Source organism: Brachyhypopomus gauderio, chromosome 11 (genome assembly GCF_052324685.1).
Source record: "Brachyhypopomus gauderio isolate BG-103 chromosome 11, BGAUD_0.2, whole genome shotgun sequence".
In the NCBI taxonomy this organism is placed as follows: Eukaryota; Metazoa; Chordata; class Actinopteri; order Gymnotiformes; family Hypopomidae; genus Brachyhypopomus; species Brachyhypopomus gauderio.
The window spans coordinates 8,473,566-8,492,772 of NC_135221.1; the positions used below are offsets into that span (position 1 = coordinate 8,473,566).

General features: G+C 38.4%; 1 protein-coding gene and 1 long non-coding RNA gene across 4 annotated transcripts in view; one reads left to right on the forward strand and one right to left on the reverse strand.

The window, feature by feature from the left end:
* Positions 1-19,207, reverse strand: part of pcdh11 (protocadherin 11) — a 192,590-nt gene that overhangs the window by 92,984 nt on the left and 80,399 nt on the right. For all 3 annotated transcript variants that reach the window (XM_077021716.1, XM_077021713.1, XM_077021715.1), the window contains one exon: positions 15,505-15,564. In XM_077021716.1, the coding sequence (XP_076877831.1) occupies positions 15,505-15,564 (60 nt within the window). The remainder of the gene's footprint in view (positions 1-15,504; positions 15,565-19,207) is intronic.
* Positions 1,499-16,108, forward strand: LOC143526916 (uncharacterized). Its single transcript, XR_013133992.1, has 4 exons — positions 1,499-1,564; positions 2,390-2,475; positions 14,857-14,931; positions 15,998-16,108. It is a non-coding gene; the product is annotated as an uncharacterized LOC143526916 (long non-coding RNA).

Genomic DNA, 19,207 nt, shown 5'->3' on the forward strand with positions numbered 1-19,207 from the left:
TTTGGATTAACATAGACTGACATCTATGAGCATGATTTGAAGAAAAAATTGTCAAATAAAAAGTACACGTTTGTATTATTGAAAAGGATGAATTATAGGAAGGGTTTTGACTTATTGAAAAGGTGGCAACCCTGTAGCTGAATCAGACCACCACCTAGTTGTGGTCAAACTGAACCTAACCCTAGTAATTAATGTCAAGTGTACTGAATTTGACATGAAAAACATAATGTACAACGGACAAAAAAAAGTTCCAAAATAGTTTTTCAATACTAACATCTATAGAAACAGAAGACAACACAGACAAAACATGGGGAACCATTACACCTAAGGAGCAAACCAAAATTAGGACGCAAAAACAACAGACACAAAACAATATAATGTACATTAAAAACGAAAAATAGAATGTAAACAAACTTTGTAACAAAGTAGAGGAACTGGAAGAAGAAATAGCTGGAAAGGTGAACTGCAAACTATATAAAACAACTAAACTCTTAAGACAATTGCAGTGTACCAATATAAATATGGCAAACTCCTCACCTGAATAGATGACCAACTAAGAAATGTTACGTAGCCATAGAGTGGAGAAAAAGGTTATGGCAGATATTTGCATAATTATGTTGTAAGTATTGGTACGCCTCTGAGCATAAGTGGTGCTATCATCCTGCCAGAAACAAGATCTGCCAGAAAAATATTATAATGGTCTGTTTAATGGTAGTGAAAATGACCATGACTGAATGGTCTGAGCAATCCTCACCACACATGGACGTAATTTTGATTTCAAAAGTGGGGGGATATGGATTCGTCGCTATTTAAATATTTGGTTTTAACCGTAAAAACTGGGGGGGGGGGGGGGGGGGACCAAAACCGGCTTTTGAAAAAGTGGGGGGGGACATGCCCCCCCCCCCCCCCCAAAACAAAAAATTACGTTCGTGTCACCCCATCAAGGATGCACATGTATACATGATAAAGCGTGTTACGTGTAACACAACAAACATAAGCAACTGCAAGCAATATTTTCCCATTTGTGAATATAAGCTAATGACTTAAATCATGATGGACTAGCTAGCTAGCTGTCTAATTCTTAGATAGGGAATTTTCCATGTGGTTAATCACAGACTTTGTTGTTACAGAGTGCGGTGTCAACTCATAGCAAAATGCAGTTTATTGCTGTTGGTGCTGGTGTGAAGGGGCAGATTTGTAAGCATGTACAGCTCAGCATTTTATAAATGGCTCCACTGTGATACCTTATTGATATTTTGCTTTCTCAATCAAAGAGTCTGCCACTGTCCTTTGTTGTATCATGTTCTATTGTGTCATAGTGTGATTCATATTGTAGTTACAGTGAAATAGAGTTTCTCTGCTTGATACTTGTATGGGAGATAAAGGGCACAGTATACAGCAATGTTATTTTGTGTGTGCTTGTATTCTCCATTGTGAATTTGTATTTATACATTTATGTATTTTGACATGACAAAAACTATAGGAGATATCTGGAAAGCTGAATCCCAAAAGAGTCCTAGAAAGAAAGTGGCGATGGACAGCCATATTGTCAGGACAGAACCAGGTAAGCCCTAGAGGGGAATCCCCAAGGCAAGAGGTGCTGAAGTCAACCTAAATAATCATGGAGATGCTGTATTATGGAGCACTCCAACAGAATGGGTTAGACACTATAAAGGGTGCCATGATTTCACCTTAGGCCTTATGTTCCAAAAGGAACAGAAAGGAATAATGTTTAAGGTTTAACACCACATTCACTGATTAATTTGCAATTATTATGCATTTTCACAGTGATATTTTCATATTGTAAATGGGCCCTCTCTGGATATGTTGAACAAAAATGCAAAGTGGTCTGGAGGGCTAAGGTCAATTTGGAGACGCCATGCTTAACAAGGTTCATGCAGAAGTGCTGCGACGACACACCTTGCATTGAATACATGCTAAATGAGGGGTTTTACTTTCTCTCTTAGTTTCTCTCAAGTATGTATCATTTCTCATGCTCATTGTGTTTAAGCACTTTGTTGGCACTTTTAAAGGTCAACTTCTTGTAGCTTTGCTAAGTATGTTTTGGCATATAGCCATGTGCATTTTCTCTCTATCTATGAAGATACAGAAATATCCTGAATGTCCTCTACTGGGCATTGACGTCAGTGAGAGGGAGTAGGAGAGATGGGAGAGAAGGAATATTTAAACCCCTATTTATTCATGGTTGTTATTTTTACTTTGTATTTTGTTTTTTTTTTGTGTCCAATTTTGCCATCTCCAACTCCCTGTTCTTGTAGGCATTCTCCCATAAATGTACAGTATAGTTCATCCTGGAGGGTGAAAGATAAAATGCTCACTCCAAGGTCTGCTGCCACACCTTTGACCATTAGCCATTCAATACTTTCAGCACAGGAACTGAAGACCACCAAACACTGGAGTCACCTCAGAACTAATGTGGACAACCTCCAGTGAATCAGTCTGTCACCGTTTGAGGTAACAGTCCAACTTCCTAGCTTAGACTGCACCACGCTGTACTGTTCTCATAGGGCACACTGCTGGTAACTAGATGACATTTTCTGAGTGTGCCACTCATGAAATGTTAACTTTCAGTTAGTGCAGTGCTATGAATACATTTCCAACGCCAGTATTAAAGTTATTGTGCTTGCAGTACTGGAGGTACTGAGATACAGGTGGGCTACTAGTAGCATGGGAACATTGTCTTTTTTATCCTATTGTGAATTGAGTATGAAGACTATACTTTTTTACTAGGATGTTTACTATGATAACTATATTTGATTTTTGCTTCCAAATCACATTATTAAATAATTTTTCAACTGCCTTCATGATAAGGATTTTTTTGTTAAATGTCTTTGGATGGAACGTGTCATGCAGCTCATAATTCTACAGATTCTGGTTGTCAACATGCCGCCTGTCTCAATATGTTACCACATTAGAGCGATGTCTCATTTAGCACATGTGGACATGGTGGCTTTTTATCAGCTTATTACTATTAAGTGGTTTGAATTTCCCTGAACAATACCTAGCTCAGCCACACTTAAAGGCCTGTATTGATCCTCATGGTACACAACATCCCCTCATTTCATTAGTCCTGGTGCCGTTAATTACTTCACTCCTCTAACCTTTTGGTGTTTCATTTGGGCAGACAAATTAGGTGTATTAGAAAGGAGTTGAAAAAGCAGCAAAAAGCAATGGTGTACATCCCTACACTGGCAGTGTCAAACTCCCAAGTGGCATAATAATTAAAAAAAGTTCATCAGTGTTCGTTCCCTTTGCTCATCACATTATGCATAGGTTGGGCTCACCAGTGATAGTTCTGGAGGGTTCATTTAGGAAATTAGACCAGTTTGATCTGGTTCTTCATCAACAGAAAGGCCTTGTGCTCCCTGGGAGCTTTCTCTAGATCCACTGCCAACTCTGCTTTCTTAAATGGAAGGGAAAAAAACATACAGTGAAATTAGTTAAATGATTTACTGGTGAATGGGGAATCAATGGTTATCCAGATATTTGCTGCCATTAAGTGCATACCGATAACTTCATAACTTGATATGCTGAGCTGTGTTGAATAGTCAGTTGCTGAGGGAGATAAACTGATTTGCTGCCACATTTAATTATGTATTCAATTTCAATTAGATATGCTTTGAACTAAATTCAAAATGAGATGAATCATGCAACCCCCTGAAAGCCTTCATAGCTGAAGAACACCCCCAATAATAATGTAGTGTAATAACTTAATAACCAGCTCATACTGGAATCCTTGATATGAGAATTGAAGGATGGAACAAAATGTACATTGTGGTAATCCTTGATATGAGAATTGAAGGATGGAACAAAATGTACATTGTGGTATTCCTAAAAGACCTTTAGTTTTGATGGTTCACATTAAGAGTCTTTTGGTTGAAGCCAGTATCAAACAACATTTTCTCCAGAGTAACTTTAAGTAGAATGCTCCCTAATGGAGAAAACGAAGATGGCAGGTTGCTAAGAGTAAAACGTTATTGGTATGCTTGAGATGAGAGCCTGAACCTTCTGGAACTTTTTGTCCCTTGCCCTGCTGCCCTCCGTGCTCCCAGAATGTCTCATCAAAGCTACAGTCAGACCTTGTTCAACATGTGGCACTGATTTATCCCACCAAGCACCTGGCTAATGTCATTTCTGCAAGTTAGCTAAGGAGAAAGTCTAGAGGTCATGAACCACAGAGCTTTGACAAGGAGGAGGATGATGGGAGAGGAGAGGAGCTCAGTTCTGCCCCAACCTTCAGCAGTTGTTTCTTCTGCATGACATTTAAATTGCTAATCTTTCTCCTGTTGTCTTGACACTTTTGTTAATTAAGAGTGACACTTGCATTGTCTTCATTCGATAATGTGGAAAGCCCACTGTATTAGTGTCTATGTTGGAACAAGAGGAGGATCACTTATCAGTGTCACTTAGACCTACTGTGGCAAACAAGAGACCTGATGGGGACACTGATTAATGATGCTGGATAACTTTGTGAACACAGCAAGAGCACTACAAACATTTCATCTAATACATTTTTAAGCATATGGGCACCATATGGATTGAGGTGTTTGCATAAATATGGCCAAATTCAACATCTATGCAGGAGTCATATCTCAGATCTTTCTTTAAAGTTTATATAAATATATATACTGATTATCATTTAATTGAACCCACGTGAGACATATGTTTCTGTTTCATAAGCACTCCATTTTTCTTTACAGGTAAATGATGTTTAATATTTAGATTCAAATGAGATTATTATCAAAGCTTAAAGGTTGGTCTTTGTGATGTGTCAGCTGCCTTAGGCTATAAACACAGTATTCTCAGCAATAACATTTCCAGGTGCTTTTGTCATCCTGGGTGTGTTGCTTCATCTAAATCTATACAGACACCGTTAAAAATGAGCGCTCCACAGAGTGCTTAATTTCTGTGGAGGTCACTTGTCAGTTTTGATGAGGTAGTTATGACAATTCTTATATGACACGTATTTGATATGAGATGCTGATGAGATAAAGCAGAGTGGTTGGCTTGTAGCAGTTGTAGGCCACACTACTAAAAATAATTAGCTTGCTTACCCAAACAATTCAAAGTAATAGCAAATAACACAAACAAATCTAAACTGTTACACATGAGTAGATATCCATTTTACAAATGTGAATATAGTGAGTAAGCTTGTAAATGTTCTCATAAACACCTTCTGTCTCTGGCCTGTACTCTATAATGTTAACTATGTTGTCTCAAATGCACAACTGACAAAACGAGGCAAAATAATTGTCATTATAGAAATGTTCTGCAGTTATAAGTATATCAAACTTGGCATCTGGGTGAATTTAGCAAAGTGTTGGGATTTACAGCTCAAAGTTTTATGCTCTATATTAGTAATGCAAAAAATATATATAATTTTTGATAACTTTTAAAATTTAGACTCTTCTGTGTTGTTTGAGCCAATTTTTTCACTTTTTAATTACTTTTTTAATGTGCATTATTTGAAAAATGCAGATAAACTATAAATTGGCTGGAATACTGCTTGGGCGTTAATGGTCAGATAAAGCAGATTCCAAGGTCTTTTATCTAAGGAATCAAGATAAAAAATGTCATTATAGACTTCATTGGATATATGTGAAATATGAAAACATTTGTGTCATAGTGCCCTCTATGGACTGAGTTAAACACTTTTACTTCCCTAAGTAATGGTCACCAACATCAATTTTGACCATGTTGTAAGGTGTCACACATTTTTGAAGTGGAAAACAGTAATAGCCTGCACAAATACTGCAGAAAGTGCTGAAATACCTAAAGATGTTCAACTGCTAATGAAAAAATATATGCATATTAAAATAAGCCAAGATAACAACAAGAAACTTGTTGTATGTATATTAGAGAGGCTATGGTTGTTTGGCCCAGGTCAGTTGGCAGGCTTAGGTCAGTTGACCTTCATTCACGCCCAGCTGATCTTGAATGATGCACATGTTTATTTACACTTTTGATACAATTAGAGATATAGACCAAGACTCTAACATTAATAGCAATGGCTATTGATTACTAAGATTGATTTGGACCTGATGAAACAGATGCAGAGTCCCTGTCGACTTGAGTAATTGGCACACAAAGAGAAGACACTGAGGAAGATCTTCATAGTTACAGGGTAAATAACATAATATCAGCCATTTATGTAAAGAACCTCAAGTCGGCATGGGCCTCATTAGGTATCAACACCAGTGTTTTCTTATTTTAGTATCCATTAAGACTTATAATTAGCACAAAACAATGTCTGGAAGATTTTGAACATTGCAAGTGAGGAATAACTTTCTTTAGACATTTTTACTGTGATGATCATATTAAAACACATTTGAGTGCAAAAAACAATGCAATATATACATCTAAAGACAGAAGCAAAAGTTGTGTTTATCTTTTTCAATAAAGTATGAACAAAACTACATAAATAGGAAGCAAAAATGCAATATTGTGTAAGATTAGCTCGGGGTAAGATCATTTTAATCTTTGTGTTTTTAGTAAGGGACCATGATGTCATGCTGTCACCACATCTTAGGATTTCTGTGTAATCAAAAAAACATGAAGTCCACATTCTTGCCAACAACAGGTTTACAGAAATATGCCATTGGAAAGATTAGAAAATATAGCACTCACAGTCATATTCTTCATAAAGAGTGTTTCAATGTCCTTTCTATATTTAGAACATCCATGGACATTAATATGTGGATATTACAAACAGCATCTGATATTTGGAAAATGTACTGGTTGGATATGCTCAGATTCTGCTTGGCTGGCACTTGGCTATTGCTTTGTGAGGTAACTTCAGCTTTGTAGGATATCCCTTTATGTTCTGAGAGCTGAGCAGTATCAGCACTCTACAGCAGGGGGAATGTGTCCAGTAAAAAGCTGAGCACCAGGCAACATGGTGCCCTATTCAAAAGAGAAAAATCGACCAAATGTTGAAAAGACACGTAAAGATGGGGATGAAGAAGTGTAGTGTATGTACACATACATTAAAGGCATCAAGAATAATCTAATCTCAATGGGTGATTAATTTAAAAGAACACAAAGGTTTATTTCAGTAATTTTCTGTTTATGTTTTGATTAAGATTGATTGGCCATTAATAGACTATGAATCATAATACCATGAGTAGAGAAAGGGCAACACATGCAAATTCCCTATTAAAAGAGAACTGTGACTCTGAATGCCACCCATAACTTAAGCATATGTAACACAGAGAAACTTCACTATGGTTTCTAGCCCAGACATCATGCTGATTCTGGCAGTCACTATCCATATCAACATATGTTGTTCACTGTGTGTGGTGCTAAAATCATTTTGAGTTCAGTTAAGTCTGAAGCTCTACAGAGCAGAGTTGTATTGTCTGTTCAAGTAAACCATAGTTCCACATGGACCCTTAGGGCTCAACTAACAACTCCTTAACTCCTTATTATCAGAAACACACTCTGCCTTTGACAGGGAATGCTAACAATGACAAAGTCAAAGCAATCTCTCTTCTGGAGTGGATGAATTGAGTTTATTAAGATCGCTGGGTAGTTATCCTGCTTTGTACCTCTTGGGTTTTACCACTGAGAATTCTCTTCCTTCACAGCTTGTACCCAAGAGAACACACAAAAGAAAGCACAAAACTCTGAGCAAATTTGCCATTCTGGGCATTGGCATACTGTTGTCATTTTTGTGTACTGAACACTTACACATCCTTTAAATGATAATATTAATGGCTCACCTGTGGAAATGTATATTCAGCCCTGTCTGGAAAAGGGGGTGGGGCAGGTCTAAGAATAGTACACAAATAATTTCTAAACCTGGAAGCCAAAGTCCCAACAATAATAGCATGAGGTGAGGTAGGGAAAGGTTGCATGAAGGTGAGATCTTGGCTTATGGGAGATTCCTGCAAGCTGGCTACACTTTGCCACACACCAGAAGAAACATATTTGGGTCTTTGTGTGACGTCTCGTTGCAGTGGTGTTCTTTGTGCCTTCGTTTCCTTAGGTGGTTGTTCTTGTGAGGAAGCTGAACAGTCGTGTTTTTCTTGTGTTGTGTTGTATGGCCAGGGAAACATTTGCCTGTAAGTACGTCATGTTCAGTTGCTGCATAAATATATATTGAGTTATGTTTGACGTAAACTACAAGTGAATTTTACAAGTGAGTCTCGAGTAAAGCTTTGAGGAGAATTCAGTAAAGCTTCCGGCTTTTCTTGGGATACCTGTTGTCTGTCTGCTGAGCTTGCTGAGCCACACACACACACACACACACACACACACACACACACACACACACACACACACAAGCAGGGGCAGAACACTTTGATTCAGGCTCATTAGTGTTTTAACCAGCATCAGAACAATAGCACTGAAAATTATACAGCATACACCATGTTATAGGCAATATCGGTAACTAAACTCAAAGCACATATGTTGCAGTTACCTTCTGTTCTCAGCTATGTCATAAAGTAACAGCATGCATAATAGAATGGAGTCGTGCAAGTCATGTGTGCAATGATTGATTAATTGTATGACAGTTCAAGGCATAACTGTGATAATGGCCTGCCATCTCTACACACAGAGCTAGTACAAATTAAAGAGATACAGCATGTCTAAAGATGAGCTACAAAAGGAATCTGCTACTTATTGCTAAAATTGCAAATTACATATTTGCGATGAACACACAGGGGTCATAATAATGTGGTACCTGTGTCAATATGGAGCATCTGATATGTATTATGGGAATTAAATATCTGAGGTATTATCCGATCATCTCATTCTTCAGTTACCTCTTGAATCAATGCAATGCATGTGCATTTTTTTCTATATTTTCATGCATATATCTGTTTTCATTGAGCTAGACTTTGCACAGCTTTGCAAACAGGAACCCATCTTAATAGTGAGCATCACATCAAGCACTAGAGAGCTTGTCCAAGTACAAAGGGTAGAAAACTGACACTGATTCCCACTCATCACACTGCACTTGTGCCTCTAATGACATCTAATGATAGAGATAAATGATTATTTAGAACTGAGTAGTAAAGAACCAGAATTATGCTAGTCTCATGAATGTCATAATTGCAAGAAATACCTTATTCACTTACAAAGGAATTCAAGCATTTAAAGGTTTATTTAATGTAGTTCACGACAAAAAACAACAAGCCATGGTATCTAGTCCACTTTAAATTAATCTCTGAGCCACAACATGTGAACAAAAAAACAAAAAGATGAATTTTTCCTCAGGTGTTCTGAGAAACATCTCAAGACATAATGACGAGTGCCTCATTGAATAGCAGAAGAAATTATTTTAATAATCCCTCAAAGCCCCTTCTCCTCGAAATAATACAATAAACAATTGCCTATTCCTAGGCAAGAATTCTCTCACCAGGAATAATGGCTTAAAATGAGATTACATTTACTTAATTTATGTCATGTTAAAGTTCGGTTGTAGTATCAAGTGACAAATGTAATAAGTAAGCAACAGCACAGAGTGAATCATTTGAATCCTAATGAACAGCATTCTGTGAAATAATATTATGCTTTCTCTGAGGGAAGCTTTCAAAAAATTAAGAGGTTAAACTGTGCAATGAAGGAACTAATGCTTGGGGAAAAAAGACTATGGAGTCTAGTCGAAGCAAGTCCAGTGATCAGAATGACAACCCATTAACATTATAGACGACACCAGGAATACCCCTCTGAAGAAAAAGAGTTCCAGGTGGTTAGGATCGCAGGCCTCTGACTCTGAGCTACTTGCACTGTGCCAAATGCACTCATTTGACAAATGATTCCATATCAAAGGGTCATGCACTGATTTGGGCTTAATTGATTGGATGAGAGACACTGAAATCCCTGATTGTTTTAACTAAAGGGAGGATAAAATATACTGTGGCTTTGAGGTGGGATGCGCATCAGTAAATATCATAATATGCCTTACATGTCTTGATTAATGATGAAATACGCATATAAATGACACTAATTAATATTGTTGTAAAGTAAAAATTCAGCCAATCAGAGTTGGTTTACAGCTTTCCTTCCAGGAGTTAGGATTCCTTTCATGTGTTCATTAACATAGTCAAACTGCACCACAATACCTTTGAGGGGCGAGCCTTTAAATGTAGCGCACTGTGTGATAAGGAAAAGAAACTGTGCCAATTACAGTGGAAGGGACAGACATCACATTAACACTTTACATGTAATTAATAGCAGAGTGAGAAATTGGTCATACAAACGTGATGGGCAAATGACTTTGGCCCTGGGGAGGGGGGGGGGGGGTGGTGTCCTTCAATTATTCCTGCAAAATACTGATATAATTTATTAGGTTGGGTGGTGTGAGCAGTACCCCAATTCAAAATAAAGCCTACATCACAGTGCTGGACAACTGAACTTTTATTTCAGAAACCACATGTTGTTGAGTGGTGGGCAAAGAGGAGAGCAGATACCTGTGGTAAAATATTACTCCAGTAAAGCTAGAAATCATCTGTTCATATTTCAACCTGAAATAAAGTACAAAGTACTTGAGAAATAAGTATCAAAAATAAAAGTGATGAGTGTTATTTTAGGTGTAATGGTTATTTTTTGTTAGTTACTAAACAATAGTTATCTATACTATACAATATTATATAACATATACTATTATAATGCACAATATATATACATATGTGTGTGTGTGTGTGTGTGTGTGTGTGTGTGTGTGTGTGTGTGTGTGTGTGTGTTCCTGTGGGGGATGCAGGATCTGTTGTTCCTGCATAAACCCATGGGAAGCAGCAAATGGTGGTTTGCCTCAAGAAGTTCCCATAGCAATGGGATAAAACCGACCATTTGTATTTGTATTTGTACAAGTGTGTTTGTGCAGCATGTTTGGTCTCATTTTGCAGGATGTTGTGTAGTGGGAAAGGTTGTGCTAAAGGGTAAGAGTTACATCACTCACTGAGAAAGTTTGTAGACATCACCACAGAGGTGGCAGTCCTGTGTGGAAATGCACTCTGTATGCAAATGTTGTGCTCTGTTGTCTATACCATCAACCTGATTCCCTTTGGTTAACATGGTTTTTGTAACTGCTGTCCCTTTGATGTGCTGAGGGGTTTAAAACGGAGAGGGTTGTGGGTGTGGGGTATAAAGGCGGAGGGTTGTGGGTGTGGGGTATAAAGGTGGAGGGTTGTGGGTGTAGGGGCTTCTCCTTCTTCCTTGCCCCATGAGGTAACCTGCATCTTGAATAAATCTGGTTCATAGTAACCATAGTGTTCCTTGGTTATATCTGTAGTGGGCCAGAAGAGCGCAAAATTAGTATCAGATGAAGGTAAATGTATGCTAACACCAATTCCCTATAAAGTATCCCATCTGCTGTGCATGTTTATGATAAACCTCTAACATAGCAGGCTATTGTTTATAGCAAAGAACTTTATAAAGTTGGTTAGGTATATTCTATAACCTGCACTGAGCTATTTGAGAAGTGAGTTATTTTATATTCTTACCAAATATAATTTAGAGTCAGATATTTTATTAAGTTTTATGCATGTTAATCCTTCTTCTGCACCTATTTCTGTCCTTGGTTGTAGGCAAGGTAGGCAAGGCAGGTAGGGTAGTTAAATATCATAACTAAAACCCCTACACTACTTTAGATTACACCTCAAACTCCATAGTCAACACTTCATTATACTTGCCTGACATGTTTCTGATGCTTAAAACTATAGCTTCTAACATATTTTTGGACAGTATAAGACAATTCAGTTTTCTTTCACTTTAGTGTATCAAGTGTCAACATATGCTTCCGAAAAAACTGGAATGAAAAAAGGGGTATTTCTCCTTTGAAATTTAGTTTAGAGTCTCCAAGAGTAGAAATACTTAAAGTGTAATTGCTTGAAAAATGTATTTAATGTTAGTTATATATTGCATATACCTTGCTCCTGTCTACTACTGTTAATGTTACATGATTATAATATTTATACTGTAGCATCCGTGCCAAACATGTCTCCTACTGTACATTTTATGGATTATTTAATTTGCATAAATACAATCTGATTAACATGGTATGTGCATTGGCATTTGAGCATTTTGGGTGTATAGCTTATAAGTAACTCTCTAATGTGATGATAATCCTAGAAAGAATAGAACATGCACAACATCTTATCTGATTTGAACATCTGATCCATTAAATATTGTCACAGAATATAGTGGAAGAATATTTCTGTGGCAATATTGCTAGAAAATATCCGGCAATCTGCTTGCATACTTTCTATGAGAAACGTTTTACCAAAGGTCTTGGCATAACAATTGCTTTCTTACATCCAAATCAAGTACAAATATAACAACGTTAATAATATAACAAAGTTACATTGCTGCCTAAATAACTAATTAAATTGTGAAACAGTGGCAGAGGGTTGCTGTTAACGTCTGCTAGGTTTTCTAGCTGGAGTAAATGAATTGATATATTTTACATGCCAACAGGTCAACAACTGACCCATTCCACAGTTCTGATCTGAATAGGAGTGTCTGTTCTATTATTTTTCTTGCTATCGGTGTGAGTCATGCATTTCAATTTAAGTCACATTATTTCTTGTGGATGAGTCCATCTAAAGAACATGCTTGATCTGTATATGAGTTTGACCTGAAGTGAGAACAAGCCACAACATAATAAGTCAATGCATGCTAAACAGCAACACACCCTCATACACACACGCTCAACATGCTCTATGAAGGAGACTGACTGACAGTGAGGTGTACCTTTTCTCTGTCTGACATGGACATGTTGTGCACACTGGTGACAGGCTCAGCGCAGAACTCCACCCAGAGGTCACAACTGACCTTTCAGTTTGTGATTTTTTCAGCTCTGTTACATGTCTGTCTGAAGACGTCTGCCAAAGCATCCCCGGGCACCACAATGGGACCGTGGTGTTGGCGCAGGCGTTTTGCTGCTTGTCTTCCAGAATCACGCCTACTCACCCTGAATATTGCATGGAAGGAGACATTCTAACTCAAAGCCTGTTGCCTTGAGTTTAATATGCTACAAAGCTTAATTGCTGCATGACTTCTGTGGTGTTTAGACGCTGGAGGGATATCCATTTAATATCTAGTGTGAATCATTATTAAGATGTGCCTATTCACTGCTGACTTCCCTAGTTCAAGAAGCAATGTCCTCAGCCAGAGGATGAGTGTACAGCCATGTGCAATGCAGATTCCATAAAAAAACAGAATGTACCTGACATTTATGGGGAGTTCTAAGAAAGAACGTGTTCATGTGTCGGTGTTGGTGGGGGAAGGTGTGTGTTGTGGTCCCACTGGGCTCAGATGGTTGCTGATGCCAGGGTTCAGCATTCACCACATGCAGGGAGGGTGGGGTCAAATCCTGCTCCATCTGCCATGTGATTTGTGGGCCCAACATGGGGCTACAGAGTTATGTGGCTCTGCAGAGCTCTGCGGCAACGGAGAGGTTAACCCTGCACTGTATCAGACAGGGTTCGGGCGGACCCAGAATATCAGCCAGGGTCATGAGCTGAATATGCTGGAGAGACGTGCCTGTTCTAATGTCAGACAAATGATCACTTGCATCAAGTCAGGAGTACTTCATCACTGTTAAACGCCGAGGTGTGCCATGCTTCACGTTCTGATAGGAGTACTGAGATTCGGAGTCTCTCCATTTCCACTATTGACCTACTGTGAATAACCCTGCCAGGAATGAATTATCAAAAAGAGGACAAAGCGCATAATGTAAGATATTATTGTGTAATTTAACAATGCTTGGGCCTCGGGGACTTTTCACTGTCTAATGTATAGTCTATGGAGGACAATTGCTATGGAAACTAGAAGCCCAATGTGACCAAGCTGCCCACCCACACAGACAGCCGTTAATCATCTTCACTGCAATACTGGCACAGCAGAATTTGGCCAATGTGTCAAGCAGCAATTATGTATACTTAGTGCTGTTTCCACCCCCTACACCTCTTTCCCTGACTCTCCCTCTCCCCTGTTGCTTTCTCTCTCTCTGTCTCTCTCTCCGAAATATCACTTGTTCTCCTCTGTCTCTCCTTACCTCTTTCCTTCTTTTTGTTACTCCTGTTTTATATAATCACCAAGCTTTTAAAGGCTCTCTCTTCATTAGCTCTTTTTCATCAAGAATACACACAATACTACAGCAAAAAAAAGAGAAAAGAATGACTGTAGTGCCACATAATAAGAACATCCTATTATATAAATCACATCTGACCATTTAGGCATTATACTTTCATTCTGTGCTGAATGACAAACCAAATCACTTCACCCCTCTACTGCTCGCTTTGCATATTGGTTTATACAGATCTCACATGCTAATGTGAAGCGACGAGACAGAGATTATGTTCCACTGGTCGCAGAACAGCTGTTAACGCCTTCCAAAATTTGTGACATACCTTCATTACCTTAGTCCAGCTCAGTTGCTCCAAGGGGTGTTGACAGCAACATGGGAACCGCAATGCTCCCCATATTTCAAGGACAACATATAGTGATCTGTGCGGCCTAGCGTTCACTCCTAGTGCATCAGGGCTGTGCAGAAGGTGTGATTAGAGGTGATTTCAGTAGGAACGTCATAGGCCCATGTCAAGGACAGGCCAGCGATTATGGCCTGCTTTCATGTCAAGCTGCACAAGACAAAGTTGACTGGATTTTTTTTTTTTTTTGTTGGACTGAGTGTTCATTTCAGTGTCATTTCATATAATGTGCAAATATATAAATAGTTTTCAGCTTGCCTTGGCAATCTGTGAGTCACTGAAAACAGCGGTCAGTGCATTAAGGTGGTACACTAAAGACAGAGTCGACCGCTTGCCGAGTTTGACCACTCGCTGACAGCTTGTCAGACATGCAACTTTCCTTTCATTTTTTTTTCAGCAACTCCAGCAGAGTCTTTACTCTTGACCCCGCTAGCCAACCAGAAAAGGACATGAGCATTTTGACACTCAGGAGGTTAGTGGACTGAAAATAGTGTGAGCTTTCACAACATAGCACATTAACACCTTCACATGCAGACAAGGCAAAGAGCTGCCGCAAGTGTGGTGGTAAAATGATAAATTCAAGAGCTAGGTTTAAAAGACAGCAATACTAATAATAATTTAAAGCATTATAGAAACACAACATTATTTTTAATGTTTCCAGTAATGAAAATATAACCAAATGGTATTTTTGCTTTTCTGTTTGTCAAGGCAACATCCACTGAATCATTGATAGCCCTCTAACACAACCAAAAACCTTTACTAAACAAAAACAACTAAAAACCTTGCATGCTGGTGGGGAGGGTGTATCTACGGTAACAGGTCGAGGATAGATCTAAAGACAATATGCTCATGTTGTTGGCCAAAAGATCGAATTTGGTGCATGAATTACTACAAAGCAACTTTAAATAAGGAAATAACAAATGAACACTGCAGGAAAAATGTACAAGGATGAAAACTAGCACATAGGCATTTGTTATTTCTGCTCCACTCAATCACATGAAGGCATAGATTACAATAAAAGAAAATGAGTAAAATAATGACTCACCTTATGGGGACAAGCAGCCGGGACTGCAGGGAGTGCTTTGTCTGGTGTTTGGCTCTGGTTCTACAAAAAAATACCAAACATGCTTTTTAATTTCTGGCACTAAAGGCATGAAAGTGTTGCAGTAAAGCGATGTAATGTTGCTGTGTTTGGATGAAACAAGATGACCTAATGCCTGCATACTAATTGTGAAGAATCAGAAAAAGAAAGTGAACAACTAAAGGTTAAGATCATTACTCTCTAGAGTTAAGTGATAGTTACAGCAAGCCATTCACTGCTTCCCCTGTTTTCCTCCCACATGAATGACTCCACTAATAATTATAGCATTTCCACACAACATATGTACTAACTCCAAAACAGGATTTCATTAGGCAATTACCATTTTGTAAATACGCCTCTGCATCAGACAGATACATGAAATACGACACTAAAAAGGTTACGCTTAGGTAGGCCAACAAGGCAACAACAGATGGTCCTGCTGTTTGTGATTATGCAGGATGCAAGGCCCTTACCCACAAACAAGGAAAAATGGCCATCTTGTGAGTGACCTTACATACGAGGGAAAAGGAAGAACCAAGACACTGAAAGAGAGAGAGAAGCAATGCAGACGTCTGCCCCAACAACCTCTGGGAAGAGCAGCTGATTTCTAGTAGGTACCACCAGGCATTTCCTCATATCCAATTATCATCCTGTGGTACAACTAATGCACCTTGACACTATTAATGGCTTCCTTATGGTATCACCAGAGAGATGAAACATTGAGCTGTCCAGGCCTCAACATCTATATTTCATTATCACTTAGAGGAGTCAGCATGAAGTGTGGGGTAGCCTAGCTTGGCACTCACAGTCTCATGAAAAAGAAAGTCCTCCACAGTAGTCCGCGTTGGCCTCACTGAACAGGGAGTGTTTCTCCCACTCTGACAAGGCACAGGAATTATATCTCAGTTTATTAATTTCCGGGTGGCTGACCAATTACTGCCCATCACCTCCGCTTGTCCATGTGTCCCTGTGGCGATTGAGTTTTCCTGTAATGAGCGTGTTTTAAACAATGCCTGATATCGCAACCCAAGAGGCATTGACACACGTAGTCATGAAGGGAAGACTAATAAGATACACCTTCTCTTGGTTGCAAGGACATCTCAGAGGACGTGTTTATTTTAGAGAGCCTCTGTCAGCATCATTTGCATTGACCTGGTCTTGCTCTACAATAGCAAATCAAAATGCTTGTTTAGTTCGAAGTGTTCCATTAGTGTTATTAGAATTCCAAACATCTATCTATCTATCTATCTATCTATCTATCTATCTATCTATCTATCTATCTATCTATCTATCTATCTATCTATCTATCTATCTATCTATGAATGTAACAAAGTAGGTTATGATTATGATCCTTATCGCTGACAAAAAAAATCTCTGGCGGAAGAATTCATGATAATGATTTACATTCCATTGCACATTTAGAGAAATAAGGGTAATTACTCTATATGACTGTTATGGTGTGAGGCGCCTATTATCTTAAATAATACATAATGCCTTACAATGTAATTCATAAATGCAGACATACACATACTCCCCACCAGGCTTTCATTCATTTCATACACGTTGAATATAGACACCATTATGAGAGGCTGTGCTGACCTGGTGTGTTCAATGTTGGATATGCAGTGAAATTTATATGCAACAGTGAGGAGCTCAGGCAATGCAAACTTTAACTAGACAGGTCAAAGCTGACATCTCCAGTGGTGGGCTGTTATTTTGGAGAGCTTTTAACAGAAGAACAGAAGAATCCTCCTGGATCAATTTAATTTTGGATGGGCTTTTTTCATCTTTGACAACTCACTACATTATTTATGCACTGCTTGTAAATTTGTGAAACCAAGATATGCAAAAAAAAAACAAACAAACAAATAATGAAGAAGGATGTGGAGCACATCAATATAGAATATAGAAGACCAACCATTTTTCAATGCTGTCTTATTAATATAAGGACAAATGTTTTTGGACTATATATTTTTTAATTCAACCCATTCTACAAAGAAGCTGAATTGCATCATGATGTCTTTGCCAGCTGTGTCGAAACTGACTGATGCTCAGGGTGCCACCATTATAAAGAAGGTGCTCTTTGAAATGACACCTTCCCACAAGAGCATCAGGACACTGAGACTCCCAGCTCCTGATGTGCTCATTTGCTAATCAGTATGAAGCCCCTTCGTTGATGTAGCACTCAAGTGCTCAGAAAAGTCTCAATTAAGGTTCTGTAATGTGCCAACCCTGGAGACAGGTACATACTATGGGCATGAATTGCAAGTAAAACTACCATCATGCCTTTCAAGAGAGAGAGAAAAAAACATGTCCCCCTAAAACAGCTATGCAAGAGTTAGGGTGTATCCTTACCAGCCCTTGATCTCGATATTGATGGCTTTCACTTCATGCACATTTTTAAAGGACCAAAGGACCCTGCTGTGAAATTTGCTTTCATGCAATATTTCTGAGGTAATGTCACATATTAAGGGAACAAATGAAAGAAAAAATACTTATTAAGAAAACACGTTATATGAGGTTCACAGGAATGTATAGAAACAAAACAAAGAGGGGGATGAAAAATGATATGCTTGGGTTAGCACTTCAAACTTCGTAATCAAAGTCTGTATACTTGTTCTACGCTAATTTATGAGCAACCACTGAGCTCTCAAAGGGTTCAACATGCTAGGTGCCTGATTAAAGTTTTTATGTTGTACTTGAGGCATTTGTTGAGCCTTTTCATGTTATCCAAATGTTTCTGCAACAGACGTTAATCTGGAGCAACTGTTCTAGAGGGAATATCCTCAATGTGTTGCTTTACTTGTTACATTTCAAAATGTATTCATGGCCTACTGGGCCCCTCATTGCCCAAATAATAATGTTGCTGTTGGCCTCCAGGTGATCTGAGTTTCAGAACCCTCAAGGAATTGAGGAACATTTTCAGAATTACAGCCTTTTCTCTTAGATGTATGCTTTATACCTGAGATAAAATTCATAATAATGTTCTTTTTGGTCATGGTAGCTAACAACTAATATACAACTAAACAAATAAACATGCTGACACGCACACGTATACACATATGCCTCAGGCAGTAATGAGTTTGCTATGTGTTTTAATGGGATTAACTGCATTAAAATCCTATTTCTTTCTCTTAGCAGAACAAAACAAATCTGCTCATAGAAAACATGTTCATTTGTTGCTGTTTTAGAGCGGCTTAAATATAATGCATGAATTTTTTAGCACAGCTAATGCAATCCAACTGTGTGTAAGATATGCATTCATTATGAAATCTGAATAAAATAACCAAAAGACACAATGTAGACCATCTATGGAAATATGGTAATGACAAATGAAGTAATCAGTTTTACTCATAATAGTAATGCTATGTGCTTGATAATTTTTTTATATATATGGTGTCATTGGTGTGCCTAACACATCGTGAAAGAAAATACAAACAAATATGTTTCTCTCTTAGTCAGCCCAGGTGAGTTAAAAAGTTGACTAAGCTCAGCTCAATCAATAGTTTCAGAAAAGGAATTGGTCTACAAAGGCATTTTGTCCTATAAAAAGTCTCTGGGAGAAGGTCTGAACATATTTACATTAACTTGTCTTCTTCAATATGCACCAGATTCACCACTCTCTCGGACGACCCCCTTTTAAAGCAGACAAACAAGAGGCCCATTC